This window comes from Dryobates pubescens, chromosome 25, assembly GCF_014839835.1.
Source record: "Dryobates pubescens isolate bDryPub1 chromosome 25, bDryPub1.pri, whole genome shotgun sequence".
Classification (NCBI taxonomy): domain Eukaryota; kingdom Metazoa; phylum Chordata; class Aves; order Piciformes; family Picidae; genus Dryobates; species Dryobates pubescens.
This window is the reverse complement of record NC_071636.1, coordinates 5,134,080-5,156,899: the sequence shown is the minus strand read 5'-3', so window position 1 is coordinate 5,156,899 and position 22,820 is coordinate 5,134,080. Positions and strand designations below refer to the sequence as shown.

Sequence of the window (22,820 nt, the reverse complement as noted above, 5' to 3'; positions counted from 1 at the left end):
TGAGGGGAGACCTTCTGGCTCTCCACAGCTCCCTGACAGGAGGTTGGGGCCAGGTGGGGCTTGGTCTCTTCTCCCTGTCAGGTGATGGAACAAGAGGAAATGGCCTGAAATTGTGCCAGGGGAGGGTGAGGTTGGAGATGAGGAACGATGTCTTTGCTGCAAGAGTGGTCAGGGATTGGAAGAGGCTGCCCAGGGAGTGCCCAGCCCTGGAGGTGTTCAAGAGCTGTGTGGCCATGGCACTGTGGGACATGGTTTGATGGCCATGGTGGTGCTGGGCTGGCAGTTGGACTGGGTGACCTCAGAGGGCTTTTCCAAGCCAACCAGCTCCATGATTCTGTGTTTCTGGAATTATATCAACCCCTTGATCCAAGTGCTGCTTTGCTCCTCACAGGGCCAGGGGGTGCATGGCTTAGTATCAAGGTTCTCAGGCTGGTCTGGGATGCTCCAGCTCTAGCTCCATCCTTAGGGACGTCATATTTTCCTGAAGTTGTGCCAGGCTGGAGATCAAGAAACATTTCTTTGCTGCAAGAGTGGTCAGGGATTGGGATGTGCTGCCCAGGGAGGTGCTGGAGTCCCCATGCCTGGAGGTGTTGAAGAGCTGTGTGGCCATGGCACTGTGGGACATGGCCTGATGGCTGTGGTGGTGCTGGGCTGGCAGTTGGACTGGGTGACCTCAGAGGGCTTTTCCAAGCCAACCAGCTCCATGATTCTGTGTTTCTGGAATTATATCAACCCCCTGATCCAAGTGCTGCTTTGCTCCTCACAGGGCCAGGGGTACATGGCTTGGTCACAGGGTTCTCAGGCTGGTCTGGGGTGGGATGCTCCAGCTGCATCCTTCATATTTTCCTGAAGATCTGCAAGGCTGGAGATCAAGAAACATTTCTTTGCTGCAAGAGTGGTCAGGGATTGGGATGTGCTGCCCAGGGAGGTGCTGGAGTCCCCATGCCTGGAGGTGCTCAAGAGCTGTGTGGCCATGGCCCTGTGGGACGTGGCCTGATGGCCGTGGTGGTGGAGGGCTGGCAGCTGGGCTCGATCTCAGAGGGCTTTTCCAACCCAAACAATTCTGGGATGCTGTGACACCAGCAGCCCAGGACAGATGGCTGCAGCAGGAAGGTAGAAGGAAACTTGGTGCAAGCCAAAGGCAAGCTGCTGGCAGCGGGGAAGGGAAGGTTGGAGCAGCCTGGCCGCCCAGCCCGGCTCCGGAGATGCCATTCCGCATGTGAAGCAGCCTTAGTCTGGAGAGGGAATTCCATGCCAAGTGCAGAGGCAGCCAAAAAACTCAGGGCTGACAGAAGGAGGATCTGGAGGGGTTGGTCGCCAGGCAGTGTCACCTGCTCGGCACCAAGCAGTCTCCTGTCTCTCTCTGTCTCGCTGCCTTGCACGCTTGTGCCTCCTGTGCCAAAAGCAGGGCCAAGGTGCCAGCAGAGCTGGCTCTGCAGGGGTGACCCCCACAGAAGGGACAGCTAAACGTGCCCCCTGCCCCCCGGGCTGCCAGGGGAGATTCGGTGAGGTGCTGCGGTCAGCCAGTGAGGGAACTGCTGCAGGGACCTGGCGCTGCCGTGGGGGGCTGGGGCAGAGCTGGCAGGAGCTGGCAGGAGCAAGCAGGAGCTGGGAGGAGCGGGCAGAAAGAGGCAGGAGCAGGGAGGAGCAGGAAGGAGCAAGGGGGAGTGGGCAGGAGTGGGCAGGAGAAAGGAGGAGCAGGAAGGAACCAGGAGGAGTGGGCAGGAGCAGGAAGGAACCAGGAGGAGTGGGCAGGAGTGGGCAGGAGCAAGGAGGAGCAGGAAGGAACAAGGGGGAGTGGGCAGGAGCAGGAAGGAACCAGGAGGAGTGGGCAGGAGTGGGCAGGAGCAAGGAGGAGCAGGAAGGAACATGGGGGAGTGGGCAGGAGCAGGAAGGAACCAGGAGGAGTGGGCAGGAGTGGGCAGGAGCAAGGAGGAGCAGGAAGGAACAAGGGGGAGTGGGCAGGAGCAGGGGGGAGCAGGCAGGTGGTCTCCCCTGATGTCTCGCTGCAGTCGCTGCAGGGCTGGGTGCTGTGAGCACAGCAATGAACTGCTGAAGCTCTTGAATCATTCCCAGCATCCAGGCAGTGACAGAGCAGGGATAAAGGGGGGCGGGGGGGAGGGGGAGTGAGGGAATGTTCTGGAAATGGGGCACTTTGGGGCGATTTCCCAGGCAGGGAGAGCAGCTGAGAACCTTTCACAGCCAGGAGAGGATCTCCATCTGAGCTTTCGGGGTGGCTTAATGGAGCATGGCCACGTTGTGTGGAGGAGATCCCTTCAGCCCAGGCAGATGGGTGGCTGGGGGACAATCCTGGAGGACAGCACTTCTGCCACCCCCTCTTGCCACAGCTCTCCAGGCCTAGGCTGGGCTTGGCACTGTCTGGGGACGGTTTGAATGCAATTTCTGGCTCTTCCTGACAGCCCTCCACCTCCATGTGCATAGATGCTGTCCTCAAATCGAGGGCATGAGCCCTTCCAGCACTCCCAGGAAGGAGCTGTGCAGAGCCACCCAAGCAGAAAGCTCAGCCATCCCTTCCCTCATTCCCAGGGCAGAAATGAGGGCAGGAGTCAAAATAGGAGGGGTAGATGATGATCATAACATCAACCCCCCCCTGATCCAAGTGCTGCTTTGCTCTTCATGGGGCCAGGGGCTGCATGGCTGGGCCAGGGGCTGCATGGCTGGGCCAGGGGGTACCCTGGTACGGTCTGGGGTGGGATGCTTCACCTCCAAGAGCATCATGAAGGGTAGGGGGTCTGGAGAGCAGGGCTGGGGAGGAGCAGCTGAGGGAAATTGGAGAGTTCAGCCTGGAGAAGAGGAGGCTGAAGGAAGACCTCATTGCTCTCCACAGCTCCCTGCCAGGAGGTTGCAGTGAGGTGGGGGTTGGTCTCTTCTCCCTAGCATCAGGTGATAGAAGGAGAGGAAATGGCCTGGAATTGTGCCAGGGGAGGGCTAGGTTGGAGATGAGGAGTGATGTCTTTGCTGCAAGAGTGATCAGGGATGGGAACAGGATCAGGGAGTCCCCAGCCCTGGAGGTGATCAAGAAACCTGTGGCCACGGCACATGGGGGCATGGTTTGATGGCCATGGTGGTGCTGAGCTGGCAGTTGGACTGGGTGACCTCAGAGGGCTTTTCCAAGCCAACCAGCTCCATGATTCTGTGTTTCTGGAATTATATCAACCCCCTGATCCAAGTGCTGCTTTGCTCCTCACAGGGCCAGGGGTGCATGGCTTAGTATCAACGTTCTCAGGTTGGTCTGGGGTGGGATGCTCCAGCTCCAGCTCCAGCTCCAGCTCCAGCTCCAGCTCCAGCTCCAGCTCCAGCTCCAGTTCCAGCTGCATCCTTAGGGACTTCATATTTTCCTGAAGTTGTGCCAGGCTGGAGATCAAGAAACATTTCTTTGCTGCAAGAGTGGTCAGGGATTGGAATGTGCTGCCCAGGGAGGTGGTGGAGTCCTCATCCCTGGAGGGGTTCAAGAGGGGATTGGATGTGGCACTTGGAGCCATGGTTTAGTTAGTCATGAGGTGTTGGGTGACAGGTTGGACTTGATGATCTCTGAGGTCTTTTCCAACCTTATTGATTCTAGGATTCTAGGATTCTATGACTCCATACTTTTCCTAGCATCACCTGGGTTAGTCAGCTCTGAGGCAGTGAGGATGGATCCTGGGACAATGCTGCCCAAAGCCACCCCAGACCCCCTCATCCTGAGCTGAGAAGCCAGCAGCCCCTCTCAGACACCTTCCCCTCATCATCATTTAGCCTGGAGAAGAGGAGGCTCAGGGGAGACCTTCTTGCTCTCTACAGCTACCTGAAGGGAGGCTGTAGCCAGGTGGGGGTTGGTCTCTTCTCCCAGGCAAGCAGCACCAGAACAAGAGGACACAGTCTCAAGCTGTGCCAGGGGAGGTTTAGACTGGAGGTGAGGAGTAAGTTCTTCACAGAAAGGGAGATTGGCCATTGGGATGTGCTGCCCAGGGAGGTGGTGGAGTCCCCAACCCTGGAGGTGTTTAGGAAGAGCCTGGATGGGGTGCTTGGTGCCATGGGTTAGTTGATCAGATGGTGTTGGGTGAGAGGTTGGACTGGATGATCTCTGAGGTCTTTTCCAACCTGGTTGATTCTATTCTATTCTATTCTATTCTATTCTATTCTATTCTATTCTATTCTATTCTATTCTATTCTATTCTATTCCATTCCATTCCATTCCATTCCATCCTATTCTATTCTATTCCATTCCATTCCATTCCATTCCATTCCATTCCATTCCATTCCATTCCATTCCATTCCATTCCATTCTATTCTATTCCATTCCATTCCATTCCATTCCATTCCATTCCATTCCATTCCATTCTATTCTATTCTATTCCATATGCCATTCCATGCCATTCCATGCCAGCCAGGGTATTCCTGCAGCAGTTTTTCCATGGCTGTTGGGCACTCCACTTCCACAGAGATGGGAGGGGCTGAGGCCCGAAGGCCTGGTGCAGCTCTGAGTGCTGCCTTAGCGCTCAGGAAGAGGATTTTCTGCCTCTGCTGGGAGCACAAATGAAGGGAGGGAGGATTTCCAAAGCCATCCCCAGGCGAGGTGACAGCCAGGGATGGATCCCCTGCCCGAGGCACACGCTGTACCGCCACAGACAGCTCCCAGCAGCAGCATCGCGGAGGAAGAGGGAAGGAAGCTTCGAAAGGCTTCGTGTGCTGGCAGCGAGAGGGCGGCAGAGGGGAGATGGATGGAGCTGATGTCAGCAGGGAGCTGCTGCTGCTGCTGCCTCCTGCTTCATTTACAGCCCATGCTCAGGCCCCAGCATCACACAGCATCGACCAGCTTGGAAAAGACCTCAGAGATCATCGAGTCCAACCTGTTACCTAATACCTAACATGGAATGGAGTGGAATGGAATGGAATGGAATGGAATGGAATGGAATGGAATGGAATGGAATGGAGTGGAGTAGAATAGAGTGGAATGGAATAGAGTAGAGTAGAGTAGAGTAGAGTAGAATAGAATAGAATAGAATAGAATAGAATAGAATTGAATTGAATTGAATTGAATTGAATTGAATTGAATTGAATTGAATTGAATTGAATTGAATTGAATTAACCAGGTTGGAAAAGACCTTTGAGATCATCCAGTCCAACCTATCACCCAACAGCATCTAATCAACCAAACCATGGCACCAAGGGCCTCATCCAGGCTCTTCCTAAACACCTCCAGGGATGGGGACTCCACCACCTCCCTGGGCAGCACATTCCCATGGCCAATCTCTCTTGCTGGGAAGAATTTCTTCCTAACCTCCAGCCTAAACCTCCCCTGGCACAGCTTGAGACTGTGTCCTCTTGTTCTGGTGCTGGCTGCCTGGCAGAAGAGACCAACCCCCACCTGGCTACAACCTCCCTGCAGGGAGTTGGAGAGAGCAAGAAGGTCTCCCCTGAGCCTCCTCTTCTCCAGGCTAAGCAACCCCAGCTCCCTCAGCCTCTCCTCCCAGGGCTGTGCCCCAGACCCCTCCCCAGCTTTGTTGCCCTTCTCTGGACACCTTCCAGCACCTCAAAATCTTTCCTAACCTGAGGCCAGAATTGGACACAGGACTCCAGGTGTGGCCTGAGCAGTGCTGAGCACAGGGCAGAATGAGCTCCCTGCTGCTGCTGGCCACACTGTTCCTGCTGCAGGCCAGGATGCCCTTGGCCCTCTTGGCCACCTGGGCACACTGCTGGCTTCACCTCTGCCCCTCAGCTATCAAAGCTCTTCTGGAGCTGCTTGCTGCGTGCTGGAGCCATGGCACAGGCAGCCAAAGCTGCTTTGCTGGCAGCAGGAAAGCTGCAGATTGAAGAGGTGGCCTTGAGGGGAGCCCAATGCTCCTGAAGCACAGAGGGGTCCAGCCCTGGACCCCCTTCACCCCCACCACTGGGGTAGGGCTTGGGGTAGGAACAAGCCTTGAGGGCTGCTGCCATCGGAGGGCTTCATCATTGGGCTCAGTCCAGCTGTGAGTGATGAGCAAAGCAGGAGGTTGTTCAGGTGGTGAAGGGCAGGAGGACACTGAGCTGCTGGGGCAGGTCTGGAGAAGGACAAGGAAGCTGGGGAAGGGTCTGGAGAGCAGGGCTGGGGAGGAGCAGCTGAGGGAAGCGGTCACATTCCGGGCGCTGCGGCTCCGCCGTGGAGCTGGGGCCGTGCTGGGGGAGCAGCTGTGCTGCCAAGATCCCAACTGGTTTTGACAGAATGAGGATCCAGCAGCAGAAATCTGCTTGATGAGCTGCTTTAGAGGGGAAAGAGGAAGCCAGGGGGGGAGGTGAGTGGCTGACAGGCAGCATCATGTCTGCTGTGTGGGGCTGGGGGGCAGGATGTGCCCTGTGCCTTGAGTGTCAGCTGGGTCACCCCTGGACTCAGCCCTGCTGAGGCCACACCTTGAATCCTGGGCTCAGTTTGGGGCTCCTCACTCCATGAAGGACATTGAAGGGCTGCAGCAGGTCCAGAGGAGGGCAACCAAGCTGGGGAAGGGTCTGGAGAGCAGGGCTGGGGAGCAGCAGCTGAAGGAGCTGGGGGTGTTCAGCCTGGACAAGAGGAGGCTGAGGGGAGACCTCATTGCTCTCTGCAGCTCCCTGGAAGGAGATTGGAGCCAGGTGGGGGTTGGGCTCTAGGCACAAGCAGCAGGGCAAGAGGAAGTGGCCTGAGGTTGCTCCAAGGGATGTTTAGGTTGGGCAGGAGGAAGAGTTCTTCGCCGCAGGAGCAGTCAGGCACGGGCTGGAGTCACCATTGCAGGAGGTATTTGAGTCATGTGGATGTGGTGCTTAGGGCTATGGTTTAGTCAAAGACCTGGCAGCTGGGCTGCTGAATGAGCTCAGTGACCTTAGAACCACAGAACTGTTTGGGCTGGGAAAGCCCTCTGAGATCACCCAGTCCAACCAGCAGCCCAGCACCACCATGGCCATCCAACCATGGCCCCACAGTGCCATGGCCACAGGTGTCTTGAACACCCCCAGGCATGGGGACTCCACCACCTCCCTCTTCCCAATCCCTGACCACTCTTGCAGCAAAGAAATCCTTCCCAGTCTCCAACCCTGGCACCATTTCAGGCCATGCACTCCAGACCTTTAAGGTCTTTTCCAAGCTGGGCACTTCTGTGATGCTGTGACTGCGCTGTGCCAGGGGTTTCCCAGGCTGGCTGTGGGCACAGGAATGGGCATGGGGAGTGCCAGGCTCTGTCCCAGCTCCCACCAGCCTGTGTGTGATCGATGGAGCCCAATAACTGTGATCACCACAACCATCAGTAAGCCTCAGCACTCCTCCTGCCTCCCTGCTGGCTGGCAGCAGGGCTGTTTGCAGCCTGTCAGGAGTCATTAGGTGCTGGTGCTCAGCAGGGTCCTCTCAAGGGCACTCTGCAGGCAGCAGCAGGCAGAGCTGGGCAGGTTCCTGCACAGACTCTGCAAGGGGAGAAAATGCCTCCAAGCACTGCTTGGGGGAGAAGTTTTGCCCTCCCAGGACGGCTCCATGGAGTGCTGGAACAGGCTGCCCCGGGGAGGATGGGGATGATCCCTCCCTGGAGGTGCTCAGGGCCAGGCTGGATGAGGGCTTGAGCTGCCTGGGCTAGTGGAAGGTGTCCTCATGGCAGGAGGTTGGAACTAGATGGTCTCTAAGGTCCCTTCCAACCCAAACCATTGCATGATTCTAATTCACACTGGGCACCCAGGGGGCTTTGGTTGGGGATTGGATGTGGCACTTGGAGCCATGGCTTAGTTAGTCAGGAGGTGTTGGGTGCCAGGTTGGACTGGATGATCTCTGAGGTCTTTTCCAACCTTATTGATTCTGTGATTCTATGGCCTGCATCAGGAACAGTGTGGCCAGCAGGAGCAGGGAGCTCATTCTGCCCTGTGCTCAGCACTGCTCAGGCCACACTTGGAGTCCTGTGTCCAGTTCTGGGCTCCTCAGGTTAGGAAAGATGTTGAGGTGCTGGAAGGTGTCCAGAGAAGGGCAACAAAGCTGGGGAGGGGTCTGGAGCACAGCCCTGGGAGGAGAGGCTGAGGGAGCTGGGGTTGCTTAGCCTGCAGAAGAGGAGGCTCAGGGGAGACCTTCTTGCTCTCTGCAACTCCCTGAAGGGAGGTTGGAGCCAGGTGGGGGTTGGTCTCTTCTCCCAGGCACCCAACAGCAGAACAAGAGGACACAGTCTCAAGCTGTGCCAGGGGAGGTTCAGGCTGGAGGTGAGGAGAAAGTTCTTCATAGAAAGAGAGATTGGCCATGGGAATGTGCTGCCCAAGGAGGTGATGGAGTCCCCATCCCTGGAGGTGTTCAAGAGGGGATTGGATGTGGCACTTGGTGCCATGGTTTAGTTAGTCATGAGGTGCTGGGTGATAGGTTGGACTTGCTGATCTCTGAGGTCTCTTCCAACCTTGGTGATTGATGCTGTGCTGCTGGGGGCCATGGGTTAGTGCTGGAGGCTCAGCAGCAGTGCTGGGGCTGGGAGCTGCAGGCGAGGGGCTGGGCTTGCTGATCTCCAAGGTCTCCTCCACCCTCAACAGCTCTGTGGATCTAGGAAACCTTGATGGGAAACTCTCTCTGATGGCTTTGCTCCTCTGCTCCCTGGTGTCCTTCCCCCCACACCCCCTGCCCCTGTCTCTCTGCTGCTGCCCCAGGGTCATGAGTCAATCCCATTGACCACCCCCCGCCGCCGGCGGTGCTGGAGCCAAGCTGGGAGCAGCCAGCCTGTGACAGGCTCTGTTGTTCCCACACTGTCAATCTCTTGATCCCTCCCTAATTGGATGAGCCTCTTTAATTGGTCTCCCTCACTAGCTGCTGCTAATGGAGCAGCCCCCTCCCCCCCCCAGCTCCTGGGGGCCTGCATCCCCTTTGGGAAGGAGCTGGGAGCACTGTCCCTGGAGACCTGGGAGTCTGCCAGCACTGCCCTGTGCTGGGAGTGATGCAGGGGGCCCAGGGCTGAGGGGCATCATGGGCACCAGCAGGATGCTTTGGAAGAGCATCAGCAGGTGTCCCCCCCGAGCCATGGGTGCAGCAGGAGCTGGAGTGGCCCAGACAAGTCCCTGGGAGTCCAAGGCTCCTTGATTCCAGCTCCACGGAGCAGGACTGCTGAGGAAAATCCAGTTCCCTCCTTGCTTGGAGGGGTTTGGGATTCCCAGGCCTCTGCCAGGCCCCCCTGGGTGGTTGGAGCAGTCAGGAGCTTCCAGGGAGCGCAGGGAGGTGGCAGAGGAGAGGCTGCCAAGTTTAAATCCCAGATTCCCAGTGGTGTCCTTGGCTCCCAATGAAGCCTCAGACACACCAGGAGTGGATTCACCTCTGAAGGGGGTTTAGAAGAAGGTTTCATTAGCTGAGCCCCAACCCAGGGCTCCCACCCTGGACCAGAAAGCCACTCACAGCATCATTGCCTTGGGCTGGAAGGGCCCCTCCAAGGTCATCTGCAGTCAGCAGGGACATCCCCAGCTAGATCAGGCTGCTCAGGGGCCTCAGATCTAAGCCCAGAGCTGGGGCTGAGCTGCCTGCTGGCATCTGCTGCCAGCCAGGACTGTCCCAGCCCTGTGCCCCCTTGCCAGCACAGCAGCTCCCTGAGGGTCTTGGCCAGCCCTGCTCTGCCCACGGGCAGCAGGTGCTGGGGAAAGGTTTTCATTCCTTCCCAGGTTTGGTGGCTTGGGTGGGCAGTGGGGAGGGGACCTTGGTCCTTCCTGACCACAGCCTTGGTGCCACTGCCAGCATCTTGGCCTGGTAATGAGAGGTTGCCATGGCAACCTGAGCTGAGACTTGCTGGGGACATGGATGTGGATTCCAAAGTGAAATATTCAGACCACGGAGAATCCCCTGCCCAGGGCCAGCTGGACAGCAGGGCAGAGCAGTTTGGAAGGTCCTCAGGGCCACCAGAGCCTCTGTGGCATTAGGAGATGCATGAAAAGGTGAAGGGAAAAGTGTCCTGATCCCACCTCAGCACCCAGCCAGATCTCTGCCCTGAGCTCCAGGCCAGGAGCAGGTCAGCAAGGAAAGCTGCAAGGTGATGCAGCCCTTGGGGACTGCAAGGGGATCCCTCCCAGGGATCCTCCAGCCCACAGGAGGGAAGAAAAGCCCTGAAGCTCCTTCACCTCTGCTGCAGCCTCCTCCTGAGCCTGGGCATTGCTGATCTTCTGCTCTGCCTGTGAGCCGCTCTTTGGCACAGCTCTGGCGAGCACAGGCTGGGTGGCTCCATCCCACACACCCTCCTGCACCCCCAAAGCCCCCCACCACACCTCAGAGGACCCCAGGGCACCCCAGAGCTCATTGTGAAGCTCCACCTGCTGTGGACAAGCCCTGGGAATCGCTGCAGGGCACTCAGACTGCCTGGGAAGGAGGGATGGCCACCTCCTCCTGGAGAGCAGGACCAAGTGCTGGAGTCCTGGGGCTACCCTCACCCCTGGGCTGCCATCCCACAGGGCAGGAGGACCCTGGGACAGGCACTGCTCCTGTGGCCCTTGTCTGGGCACCAAACCAGGGGGGAATTAACCTCCTGGCTCTCTTCAGCTTCTTGAAAGGCTGGAGACAGGTGAGGGCTGGTCTCTGCTCCCAAGAAACAAGCAACAGGGCAGGAGGAAATGGCTTCAGCCTGCACCAGGGGAAGTTTAGGTTGGACATGAGAGCAATTACTCCCCCTTGAGGGCTGTCAAAGCCTGGCCCAGGGCAGTGGTGGAGTCCCCATCCCTGGAGGGGTTTCAGAGCTGTGGAGATGTGGTGCTGAGGGCCATGGCTTGGTGGTGCCCTGGCAGTGCACTAGATGTGCCCTGTGGTGCACTGGAGGAGCTGGAAAGTCTCTTCCAACCCAACCCAATCTGTGATGTGATGATATTCTCTTATCTCAGAGGCAGGAAGGCTGGCTGCAAGCCATCCAGGAGCCCTCCTGCTCCCCAGGGGCCAGGTGCCTGCTGCCAGCCCTGGCTGCCACCCCCAGGCTGCTCTTCAGCTCCTTGCAAGGCTGGAGACAAGTAGGGGTTGGACTCTTCTCCCAAGAAACAAGCAACAGGGCAGGAGGAAATGGCTTCAACCTGCACCAGGGGAAGTTCAGGTTGGACATGAGGAGCAATTTCTCCCCCTTGAGGGTGGTCAAGGCCTGGCCCAGGCTGCCCAGGGCAGTGGTGGAGTCCCCATCCCTGGAGGGGTTTCAGAGCCGTGGAGCTGTGGTGCCGATGGTGGTGCCCTGGCAGTGCCGCATTAAGGGTTGGCCTGGAGGAGCTGAAAGGCCAATTCCAACCCGAGCCAATCTATGATTTGATGATGCTCTCTTATCTCAGAGGCAGGAAGGCTGGCTGCAAGCCATCCAGGAGCCCTCCTGCTCCCCAGGGGCCAGGTGCCTGCTGCCAGCCCTGCCTCCCCCCGGGCTGGGTGCCCTGCGCGGCGCTTCCGCCAGCGGCTAAGTATAAAGCCCGGGGGAGTGAGAGTGGGCTGCAGACATCCTCCCCGCAGCCCAGCCCCCCTCCTCGCTCTGTGTGCTTGCTGGTATCCAGGCAGATCCCAGAATAGCCCTGCAGATGAGCTGTCTCTTTGCATTAAGGTCACTTGTGCTCCAAACCGGCCTGGCCCTGCAGAGTGCACTGCCCGGGGGGGCAGGAGGGGCTTCTGGGGAGCTCAAGAACCTTGGCCCAGGGAGGCTGGGGATGCTCCCTCCCTGGAGAGGTTCCAGGCTAGGTGGGATGGGGCCTTGAGCAACCTGCCCTGGTGGAAGGTGTCCCTGCCCATGAAACCTTTAAGGTCTGTTCCAACCCAGAGACCATTCTATCAATCATAGAATCACAGAATCAGTAAGGTTGGAAAAGACCTCAGAGATCATCAAGTCCAACCTGGCACCCAACACCTCATGGCTGCTAAACCATGGCGCCAAGTGCCACATCCAGTCCCTCCTTGAACACCTCCAGGGATGGGGACTCCACCACCTCCCTGGGCAGCACATCCCAATGGCCAATCTCTCTTGCTGGGAAGAACTTCTTCCTAACATCCAGCCTGAACCTCCCTTGGCACAGCTTGAGACTGTGTCCTCTTGTTCTGGTGCTGGTTGCCAGGGAGAAGAGACCAACCCCCACCTGGCTGCAACCACCCTGCTGGTACTTGCAGACAGCAATAAGGTCTCCCCTGAGCCTCCTCTTCTCCAGGCTAAAGACACAAGACAACCTCCTTGTGCATCTTGATAGCATTTCCCTCCTCCAAAGCTGCTGTAGCAGATCATAGAATCAATAAGGTTGGAAAAGACCTCAGGGATCATCAAATCCAACCTGGCACCCAGCACCTCCTGAGTAACTGAACCATGGCTCCAAGTGCCACATCCAGTCCCCTCTGGAACACCTCCAGGGATGGGGACTCCACCACCCCCCTGGGCAGCACATTCCAATAGCCAGATTAGATCAGCATCATTTGTGTCCCCAGCAGCTCATGGATCAGTCACTTGTGCAGGGCAGGGTGGATCTGGGCTGGGGGAGCAGCTGCTGGCCACCCAGCCTGGGCTTGGGTAGGGAGAGGAAGCCTAAAGAGAGCCCTGCAAAAGTCATCAGGGAAGGAGAGCTGACGCTGGTGCTGCCCTGGGGACCAGCTCCTCCCCATCACTCCATAGCAGGATGTCCAGCATCCCATGGCAGGGTCATAGGATCACAGAACTGTCAGGGTTGGAAGGGACCTCAAGGCTCAGCCAGTCCCAACCCCCCTGCCATGGACAGGGACACCTCACACCACAGCAGGTTGCTCACAGCCACATCCAGCCTGGCTGCAAACACCTCCAGGGATGAGGCTTCCACCACCTCCCTGGGCAGCCTGTGCCAGGCTCTCACCACCCTCATGGGGAACAACTTCTTCCTCACATCCAATCTCAATCTACCCATTTCTAGTTTTGTTCCATTCCCCCCAGTCCTATCCCTCCCTGACACCCTCAAAAGTCCCTCCCCAGCTTTCTTGGAGCCCCCTTCAGACACTGAAAGGCCACAATGAGGTCTCCTTGGAGCCTTCTCCAGACTGAACAGCCCCAACTCCCTCAGTCTGTGCTCACAGCAGAGCAGCTCCAGCCCTCTACACCCATGGCCCCCACAGCAGGATGCTTTTGGAGGCCAGGCTCCACCTTGGGGTGGGATGAAGAGGACAGCAGAGACCTTCAGAGCCTGGCAGGGGGTTTGGGCCACCCCAGCAGCAGCCTGTGTGGGGACACCAGGGCACCCAGCCTCCCTGAGGGGGGAGCTCACAGAGAGCTGCTGGAAGCTGGTGCTTGCAGATGACACGTGTGAAATGTCTCCTAATGTGCTGAGGGAATCAGCTAATGAATTTGCTGAACCACTGCTAATTAAAGAATTAATTGTGGAAGCCATGGGAAGCATTAAGGGAGGGCCCAGGGAAGCTCCTGCTGCCTGGCACTGGCTTGGCTGTGGCTGGGTCTAAGGCTCAGCTGGCTGAGAGCAGGCAGCAGCAGGTTGAGGTGGGCATGGGCATCTCCTGGGTGATGTCCCAGGGAGCTGGGGTTGCTTAGCCTGGAGAAGAGGAGGCTCAGGAGAGACCTTCTTGCTCTCTCCAGCTCCCTGAAGGGAGGTTGTGTCCAGGTGGGGGTTGGTCTCTTCTCCCAGGCAACCAGCAGCAGAACAAGAGGGCACAGTCTCAAGCTGTGCCAGGGGAAGTTTAGGCTGGAGGTGAGGAGAAAGTTCCTCATAGAGAGAGTTGTTAGCCATTGGGATGTGCTGCCCAGGGAGGTGGTGGAGTCCCCACCCCTGGAGGTGTTCAAGAGGGGATTGGATGTGGCACTTGGAGCCAGGTTTTAGTCAGGAGGTCTGTGGTGACAGGTTGATGATCTTTGAGGTCTCTTCCAGCCTTGGTGATTCTGTGATTCTCTGATCTTCCCTGGCAACAGTTTCCATGGCAAATGTTGACTCTTGGAGCTGTCTGCAGCGTGCTCAGAGCCTTGCTGCTGCTGCTGCTGTGTCCAGCTTGTCTCCAAGCACAGCTCCTTGGACCCATTGCTGGGCTGGCAGTCCCTGGCTCACCATTAGCCTCCTCAGCCAAGCTCTGCTTGCTCTTTCTGTCCCACACTCCCCTGCCCAGCACATCAACCCAACACCACCATGGCCATCAAACCACATCCTCAAGTGTGCCCACAGGTTTCTTGGGCACCTCCAGGGCTGGAGACTCCACCACCTCCCTGGGCAGCCTCTTCCAATCCCTGCCCCCTCTTGCAGCAAAGACATTTTTCCTCCTCCCCCAACCTAACCTTCCCCTGGCACAATTTCAGGCCATTTCCTCCTCTCCTTCTATCACCTCAGACTAGGGAGAAGAGACCAAGCCCCACCTCACTGCAACCTCCTTTCAGGGAGCTGTAGAGGGCAATGAAGTCTCCCTTCAGTCTCTGCCTCTCCAGGCTGACTCACCCCAGGTCCCTCAGCTGCTCCTCCCCAGATCTGTTCTCCAGACCAGCAGGAGCTCCATCAGCCACAGCTTCCCAGGGGGCTGATTCCATGCCCCTGGCACAGCCCCAGCTGCTCACCCAGCAGTGCCCAAGTCCCACTGGTTCCCTGTTTGTTTTGGCTTTGCAGATAGTGGGTCAGGAGCAGTGCTGGTCCCCACCAGCCCAGATCCTCGTGGTGTGGATGAGCTGATGGCCAAGACAGCTGCTGGAGGTGGAAAGCTTGGGCATGCCACGGGTTTGACTGGCAGAGCCAAGGAGCTTGGGCACACCACAGGCTCAGCTGGAAGATCTGAAGAGCTTGGGCATGTCACAGGTTCAGCTGGCAGAGTTGAGGAGCATGGGCACACCACAGGCTCAGCTGGAAGGTCTGGAGAACTTGGGCACACCACAGGCTCAGCTGGAAGATCTGAAGAGCTTGGGCACACCACAGGCTCAGCTGGAAGGTCTGGAGAACTTGGGCACACCACAGGCTCAGCTGGAAGGTCTGGAGAACTTGGGCACGTCACAGGCTCAGCTGGGAGGTCTGGAGAACTTGGGCATGTCACTGGTTCAGCTGGGAGGTCTGGAGAACTTGGGCATGTCACAGGTTCAGCTGGCAGAGTTGAGGAGCATGGGCACACCACAGGCTCAGCTGGAAGGTCTGGAGAGCTTGGGCACACCATGGGGTCACCTGGAAGACCTGAAGAGCCTGGGCACAGCATGGGTTCAGCTGGAAGATCTGGAGAGCTTGGGCATGTCACAGGTTCAGCTGGCAGATCTGGAGAGCTTGGGCATGTCACAGGTTCAGCTGGCAGAGTTGAGGAGCATAGGCACACCACGGGTTCACCTGGAAGACCTGGAGAGCTTGGACATGCCACTGCCCTCAACCTGCTGCCAGCCATGGAGCGTGGCACCAACCCAGCAGCGGAGGAGACGACGCCGCTGGTGCAGAGCCACGTCCTGCCAGCCCCCACCACCGCCCCCAGCACTGGTGACAAACAAACTTTCCCTGTTAAGAAAAAGCCTCCTGCTCTGAAACAAGCCAATGCGGCAAGGAAGCACCCGAGACCCAAGCCCACCCCAGCGGGACCCCCCCCGGGCTGCCTCGCCGACCGGCGCGCCGGGCTCCAGGCTCCCCGCCGCCTCCCGGCGCCCGCCCGCCCCGCCAGAGGTGGCACCCGGGGCCGGAGCCACAGAGCAGAACCCCCCCGAACCGGCCTGGGCTGAGCAGGCCACCACCAGCCGCCCTGCCCTGCAGATCTCCCCGTCCACCCTGCCCCCAGAGGCTCCTCAGCCCTCCCCTGGCGCCGCGGCTGATGCCGCCGCGGCCCCGACCGCCGCTCCCGCCGGTGCCGCCGCTAAGGGCGCCGAGAGGGAGGTGCCTGGCTCCGCAGCAGAAGACAGCCAAGAGACCACCACCTCCACCATCATCACCACCACCGTCATAACCGCAGAGCCCACACCAGGTAAGCCAGGCTGCCCGCACGGGGCTGGGGTGGTGCCAGCCGCTGGGGAGCTGGCAGCGGCGCCCGGGGCTGGGGTTCCGGAGCATGGATCGTGCCCAAAACCTTCTGCACTGCAGTGGGGTCGGCTGCTGGGGAGCAGGGAGCTGGGGTTTAGGAGGGTGCTGGGGGTTTAGGATGGTGGGAGCACCCAAGTCCTTGCTTTTCAGTCCCTCCAGGGATGGGGACTCCACCACTGCCCTGGGAGCAGTCTCCTTCTCTGGAGCCTTTCCAGCCCCACCTGGATGTGTTCCTGTGTGACCTGTGCTGGATTCTATGCTCCTGCTCTGGCAGGGGGCTTGGACTTGATGATCCTCAAAGGTCCCTTCCAACCCCTAACATCCTATGGAGACTCCACCACTGCCCTGGGCAGCCTGGGCCAGGCCTTTAGGGGAAGAAATCATTCCTCATGCCCAACCTAAAACCCAGGTGTTGGGTTTAAGGGTGGTGTGAACACTGGGTGCCACTGGAGCAGAGACCTGGGTGCTGGGTTTGAGGGTGGTAGGAGGACCCAAGTCCCTGCTGTTCAGTTCTTCCAGGGATGGATAGGCCAAGGGGTAATGGATATGAACTCCAGCACAGGAGGTTGCACCTCAGCAAGAGGAGGAACTTCTTCACTGGGAGGGTGACAGAGCACTGGAACAGGCTGCCCAGGGGGGTTGTGGAGTCTCCTTCTCTGGAGACTTTCAAGCCCCACCTGGATGTGTTCCTGTGCTGGATTCTATGCTCCTGCTCTGGCAGGGGGAGGGTTGGACTTGATGATCTCCAAAGGTCCCTTCCAACCCCTGACATCCTGTGAGCCTATAGACACCACCAGTGCCCTGGGCCAGGCCTTGGCAAACCTTTAAGGGAAGAAACCATTCCTCATGCTCAACCCAAACCCCAGCTGCTGGGTGCTGGGTTTGAGGTCTCCTATGGAGATTCCACCCCTGCCCTGGGCAGCCTGGGCCAGGCCTTGGCAAGCCTGTAGGGGAAGAAACCATTCCTCATGCCCAACCCAAGCCCCAGCTGCTGGGCTTAGGGGCGGTGGGGAGCACCCAGGAGCAGGAAGCAGCGGCTGGAGGAGTTGCTGCCCTGGGGCTGTCAGTGACATGAGTTTCTCTCAGCTCTCTGCAGCATGACCTTCCACGAGCCTGAGGGCTACATTGACTCCACGGACTACCCCCCCCTGCCCCTGCACAGCTTCCTGGAGTGCACCTACAACGTCACGGTCTACACCGGCTACGGCGTGGAGCTCCAGGTGAGGAGCGCGGCGCTGGGATGAGGGAGGGGGCAGAGGGCAATCACCACGGTCTGTGGGTCACAGCCTTGGGAACCTGCCCTAAAACCCATTCCCAAGGGGGAAAACTCAGTTTGAGGAGGCTGTGTAATCAAACAAGGGAGATCCTGAGCCTCAGCAATGATCATCCTGGCCTGCAGCAGGACCAGCGTGGCCAGCGGCAGCGGGGAGCTCATTCTGCCCCTGTGCTCAGCACTGCTCAGGCCACACCTGGAGTCCTGTGTCCAGTTCTGGGCTCCTCAGGTTAGGAAAGATGTTGAGGTGCTGGAAGGTGTCCAGAGAAGGGCAACAAAGCTGGGGAGGGGTCTGGAGCACAGCCCTGGGAGGAGAGGCTGAGGGAGCTGGGGTTGCTTAGCCTGGGGAAGAGGAGGCTCAGGGGAGACCTTCTTGCTCCAAATAGCTACCTGCAGGGAGGTTGCAGCCAGGTGAGGGTTGGTCTCTTCTCCCAGGCATCCAGCACCAGAACAAGAGGACACAGTCTCAAGCTGTGGCAGGGGAAGTTGAGGCTGGAGGGTAGGAGAAAGTTCTTCCCAGAGAGAGTTGTTAGCCATTGGAATGTGCTGCCCAGGGAGGTGGTGGAGTCCCCATCCCTGGAGGTGTTCAAGAGGGGATTGGATGTGGCCCTTGGTGCCATGGTTTAGTCATGGGGTCTGTGGTGCCAGGTGCCACCTGGCTACAGCCTCCCTTCAGGGAGTTGTAGAGAGCAAGAAGGTCTCCCCTGAGCCTCCTCTTCTCCAGGCTAAGCAACCAGGGAGCTGGGAGAAACTCATGTCACTGACAGCTCCAGGGCAGCAACTCATCAGCTGCTCCTTCCTGCACCTGGGTGCTCCCCACCACCCTTAAACCCAACACCTGGGGTTTAAGTTGGATATGAGGAACAATTTCTTCCCCTTGAGGGTGGTCAAGGCCTGGCCCAGGCTGCCCAGGGCAGTGGTGGAGTCCCCATCCCTGGAGGGGTTTCAGAGCTGTGGTGCTGAGGGTGGTGCCCTGGCAGTGCTGGGCTAAGGGCTGCACTGGAGGAGCTGAAAGGTCTCTTCCAACCCGAACCAACCTGTGGTGTGGTGATATTCTCTTATCTCAGAGGCAGGCAGGCTGGCTGCAAGCCATCCAGGAGCCCTCCTGCTCCCCAGGGGCCAGGTGCCTGCTGCCAGCCCTGGCTGCCACCCCCAGGCTGCTCTTCAGCTCCTTGCAAGGCGGGAGACCAGTGGGGGTTGGATCTGATGATCTTGAAGGTCTTCTCCAAACAAAATGACTCTGTGATCCCTCTGCCTTGGGTGTGTCATGGAGGGGGGTGTCCCAGGATGCCCTTTCTCGTGGCCAAGCCCTTGCCAAGCCCTGTGGGGTGGTGCAGAGCTTTGAGCTGCCTGCAGGCAGTTTGGGGTTAGGTCTTAGAAGCTTCTCTGTTGCCTCCCAGGCTGCTGCTCTCCCTCAGCAGCCCAAGCCCTGTGCTTTGCAAGCCCAGCAGAGCAGGGTCTGGTCCAAGCAGCTGGGTTCCATCAGCTCTTCCCAGAGTGCCATGGCAAGGCTGGGAGCAGGGCAGGAGCCTTGGCACATCCCAGGCACCCTCAGCCTCCACGGTCTGCTCTGCTCTGCCATCCTCTCTGCTTCTTGCACTTTCCATCCAATTAGAACCCATTCCCTTTTAATTAGTGTCATTAAGAGCATGCATTGAAGGAGGCAGTGGTTCCAGCAGGCTGATTGCTGCCATCCCTCCTGGATGGGGCTGCCCTCCCTGGCACGGGAGGTGCCAGCCGTGGTGCAGAGGTTGCCCTGGGAGGTGGCAGAGCCAGGCAGGGACGAGCAGGGGGATGTGTGTGCGAGTCTCAGGCACTTCCCCATGGCAGCAGCTGTCTCCCCAAACCTGCAGGGTGCTGAAGACAGGCTGCTGCATCCATAGCCCATCAGGTGCCACCACTCCTGACCTCACTCCATTGTGAGCTGAGGCTTTAATGGAGCATAAAATTAGCCTCTCCACCGCCCCCAGCTCTGCACTCCGCTCTGCTGCCGCTGCTGCTGCTGCTTCAGAGCCTTTCAGACAAATTCAATCACCACAGCAGGTCCTCAGCTGGCGCTGGGCTCAGCAGGCAGCCGTGCAGCCCAGCTGGCAGCCAGCTCCCAGTGGTGCCCGAGGCGCCCCGCGGGCAGCTGGAGCAGGGCTGAGCCCTGCCCGCCCGGGCTGGAGCAGGGTGGGCTCTGGGGCTGCAGGCAGCGGTGCTGAGCACCTCAGAGCTGCTGCCTGCAGCTGAGTGCAGGAGGAATCCTGCCCATGCCCTGCCCCAGGGTGGGCAGCAGCTCTGTGGGCGCTAGGGAGAAGGGAAGGAGGTGCCAGGGCCCCCCATGGACAAGGACTGACGTTCTCCAGCAGCAGCCAGTGCCTGCCCCAGTCAGGGAGCTCTGCAGAAAGCTTTCTTTGGAGGCTTTTAACCATCTGGGCAGCAGCAGTGCTGGGATTTTGCCCCAGGGAGGTGGTGGAGGGAGTCAGCATCCCTGGGGGTGTTCAAGAGGGGATTGGATGTGGCACTTGGTGCCGTGGTTTAGTAGTCAGGAGGTGCTGGGTGACAGCTTGGACTTGATGATCTCTGAGGTCTTTTCCAACCTTGTTGATTCTGTGATCTGCTAAAGCAGCTCTGGAGGAGGGAAATGCTATCAAGATGTACAAGGAGGTTATCTTGTGTCTTCAGCCTGGAGAAGAGGAGGCTCAGGGGAGACCTTATTGCATTTATGAGGCCAGCAGGAGCCTCTGCTTCCTTCTCTTCCACCCTTTGGAGTCAAACCTTTGCTTGCCACGGGGAAAATCTGCCTCTGTTGAGGAGTGGGCACAAAACCTGGGTGCCAGGCGTGGTCTCAGGACCTGCCTGATGCTGGGGGGGGCTGCCCAAAGTGGTGTGGGAGCTCAGGGTCCCTGCTCAGCTGGCTGCTGGCATCCCACAGGGAGCCTCACCTCGTCCTGGCTGCCCCCATGCCACCTGGGTCAGGCCAGGGCTGGCCTGGCAGCAGTGAGCACTTCCTCGCTTCCTGAAAAGTCTGTTGAGTGCTGAAAGTTCTTGAATCTTCTTGGCAGGGAAGAGAATTTCCCTGAAGAGATTTTTCTAGTGGGTGAGCAGGGCTGGCAGCCTGCCCCACGGATCCCTCCTGCCTCCCAGGGAGGCTCTCCAGGAGCTGACGCTGCTGCAGCCTTGGATTCAAGGAAGAAACTTGTCCCCCCCCTCCCAGCCCCTGGCAGGAGCTCGTCCATATGGTCCTTCTGACAGCAGCTGACGGGCCCTGGCATGAGGCCACTGCAGCATCTCTAGCTGCCAGTTACTCCAGAGTGGCTCCTTGGAGGATGCCAAGCACTGGCACTGGCATGGTGGGTCCTCTACCCAGAGATGTCCCTGCTCTGGGCTCCTCTGAGGATGCCAGGCACTGGCACTGGCACAGGACAGCAGCACTCTGAGCTGGGTGAGGAGCTGGCTGCAGGGTGGTGGTGAATGGTGCCACAGCCAGCTGGCAGCCAGGCACCAGTGGTGTCCCCCCAGGGATCAGTGCTGGGCCCCAACCTGTTCAATAGCTTCATTGATCATCTGGATGAGGGCATTGAGTCCAGCATCAATAAGTCTGCAGATGACACCAAGCTGGGGGCAGGAGTTGAGCTGTTAGAGGGCAGGAGAGCTCTGCAGAGGGACCTGGACAGGCTGGGCAGATGAGCAGAGGCCAAGGGCAGGAGATTGAACACATCCAAGTGCCAGCTGCTGCACATTGGCCACAGCAACCCCAGGCAGTGCTACAGGCTGGGGGCAGAGTGAAAGGAGAGCAGGCAGGCAGAGAGGGACCTGGGGGTGCTGGTTAGGGGAGGGTTAGGGTGGAGAGGAGTTAGAAATCTTTGCTGCAAGAGTGGTCAGGGACTGGAACAGGCTGCCCAGGGTGGTGGTGGAGTCTCCATCCCTGGAGGTGTTCCAGAGCTGTGCAGACGTTGTGCTTGGCCATATGGCTTCGTGGTGGACTTGGTAGAGTCGGTGGCTGGACTTGATGATCTTTAAGGTGTTTTCCAAGCACCAACTGCTTCTGTGCTCTGTGAAATGTCACCTCCCCTCCCGCAGAAGGTTGGTGAGGAGATGCCGAGTGGCTGGGGGGGGTGGGGGGGTGGCTCTGTGAGTGCTCCCAGCAGCCCTTTGGAGCTGGGCACATCACTCCGTGCCAGGCTGGGGAGATGGGCAGGGTGGTGACAACAGCCACGGATCCTTCCAGTCACAACATCATCGGGAGCAATCAGGGGCTGAGCCGGTGCCTGCTAAATATAGAGCCCCGGAGCTTCTGACACTCAAGGAGACAAATGATCTGATGAGCCTCGTTGTGCTGAAGCGGGAGCCCATTCATTATGCTGAATGGAGGTGAAATGCAAATGTCAGGTTACTCCTCAGCCACGTCCAGATAACAACTACAGCTTGCTGGGGCTGCTCGGTAAGCACCTTCGCTGTGGGGACTCCTCTCCCACCCCCTGGTGTGGGGCCCCAGGGACTATCCTGGGGGTGGGGAATGGTGTCACCAAGCAGCCAGGCACAAAGGGACCTGGGGGTAGTGGTTGAGAGTAGGCTGAACACGAGCCAGCAGTGTGCCCAGGGGGCCAAGAAGGCCAATGGCATCCTGGCCTGCATCAGGAACAGTGTGGCCAGCAGGAGCAGGGAGCTCATTCTGCCCTGTGCTCAGCACTGCTCAGGCCACACCTGGAGTCCTGTGTCCAGTTCTGGGCTCCTCAGTTTAGGAAAGATGTTGAGGTGCTGGAAGGTGTCCAGAGAAGGGCAACAAAGCTGGGGAGGGGTCTGGAGCACAGCCCTGGGAGGAGAGGCTGAGGGAGCTGGGGTTGCTTAGCCTGGAGAGGAGGAGGCGCAGGGGAGACCTTCTTGCTCTTTACAGCTACCTGAAGTTGTAGCCAGGTCGGGGTTGGTCTCTTCTCCCAGGCAAGCAGCACCAGAACAAGAGGACACAGTCTCAAGCTGTGCCAGGGGAGGTTCAGGCTGGATGTTAGGAAGTTCTTCCCAGCAAGAGAGACTGGCCATTGGGATGTGCTGCCCAGGGAGGTGGTGGAGTCCCCATCCCTGGAGGTGTTCAAGAGGGGACTGGACGTGGCCCTTGGTGCCATGGTTTAGTCATGAGGCCTGTGGTGCCAGGTTGGACTCGATGACCTTTGAGGTCTCTTCCAACCTTGGTGATGCTGTGTGCCACTGTGCAGAGCCTGGATGAGGCCCCTGGTGCCATGGTGTAGTTGATCAGAGGGTGCTGGGTGCCAGGTTGGCCTGGATGATCTCTGAGCTCTTTTCCAACCTCACCGATGCGATGAGCTTCCACCAGGGCTGCCTTTCCTCCACGGCCTCCCCAAGCCCTGCCCCTCTGGGGGTGCCATCCTTCCTTTCATCCCCTGCCATGACTGCCTGCTGCCCCCCCAGGTGAAGAGCGTGAACCTGTCGGAGGGGGAGGTGCTGTCCATCCGCGGCGTGGACGGCGAGGCGCTGGTGGTGCTGGCCAACCAGAGCCTGCTGGTGGAGGGCCAGGTGATCCGCAGCCCCACCAACACCATCTCCGTCTACTTCCGCACCTTCCAGGACGAGGTGCTGGGCACCTTCCAGCTCCACTACCAAGGTTGGTGCCCCCCTGACCTGCCTGTGGGAGGAGGGCTGGGCTGGGCTGCCAGCCCCACCGGGCTGGAGG

At 58.8% G+C, this 22,820-nt stretch overlaps 1 protein-coding gene across 1 annotated transcript in view; it reads left to right on the top strand.

Moving 5' to 3' along the window:
• Nucleotides 1–22,820, top strand: part of SEZ6L (seizure related 6 homolog like) — a 49,691-nt gene that overhangs the window by 6,372 nt on the left and 20,499 nt on the right. The window contains 5 exon segments of the mRNA XM_054173057.1: nt 14,503–14,679; nt 15,226–15,434; nt 15,436–15,820; nt 16,963–17,096; nt 22,559–22,751. Coding sequence (XP_054029032.1) covers nt 14,503–14,679; nt 15,226–15,434; nt 15,436–15,820; nt 16,963–17,096; nt 22,559–22,751 — 1,098 coding nt within the window.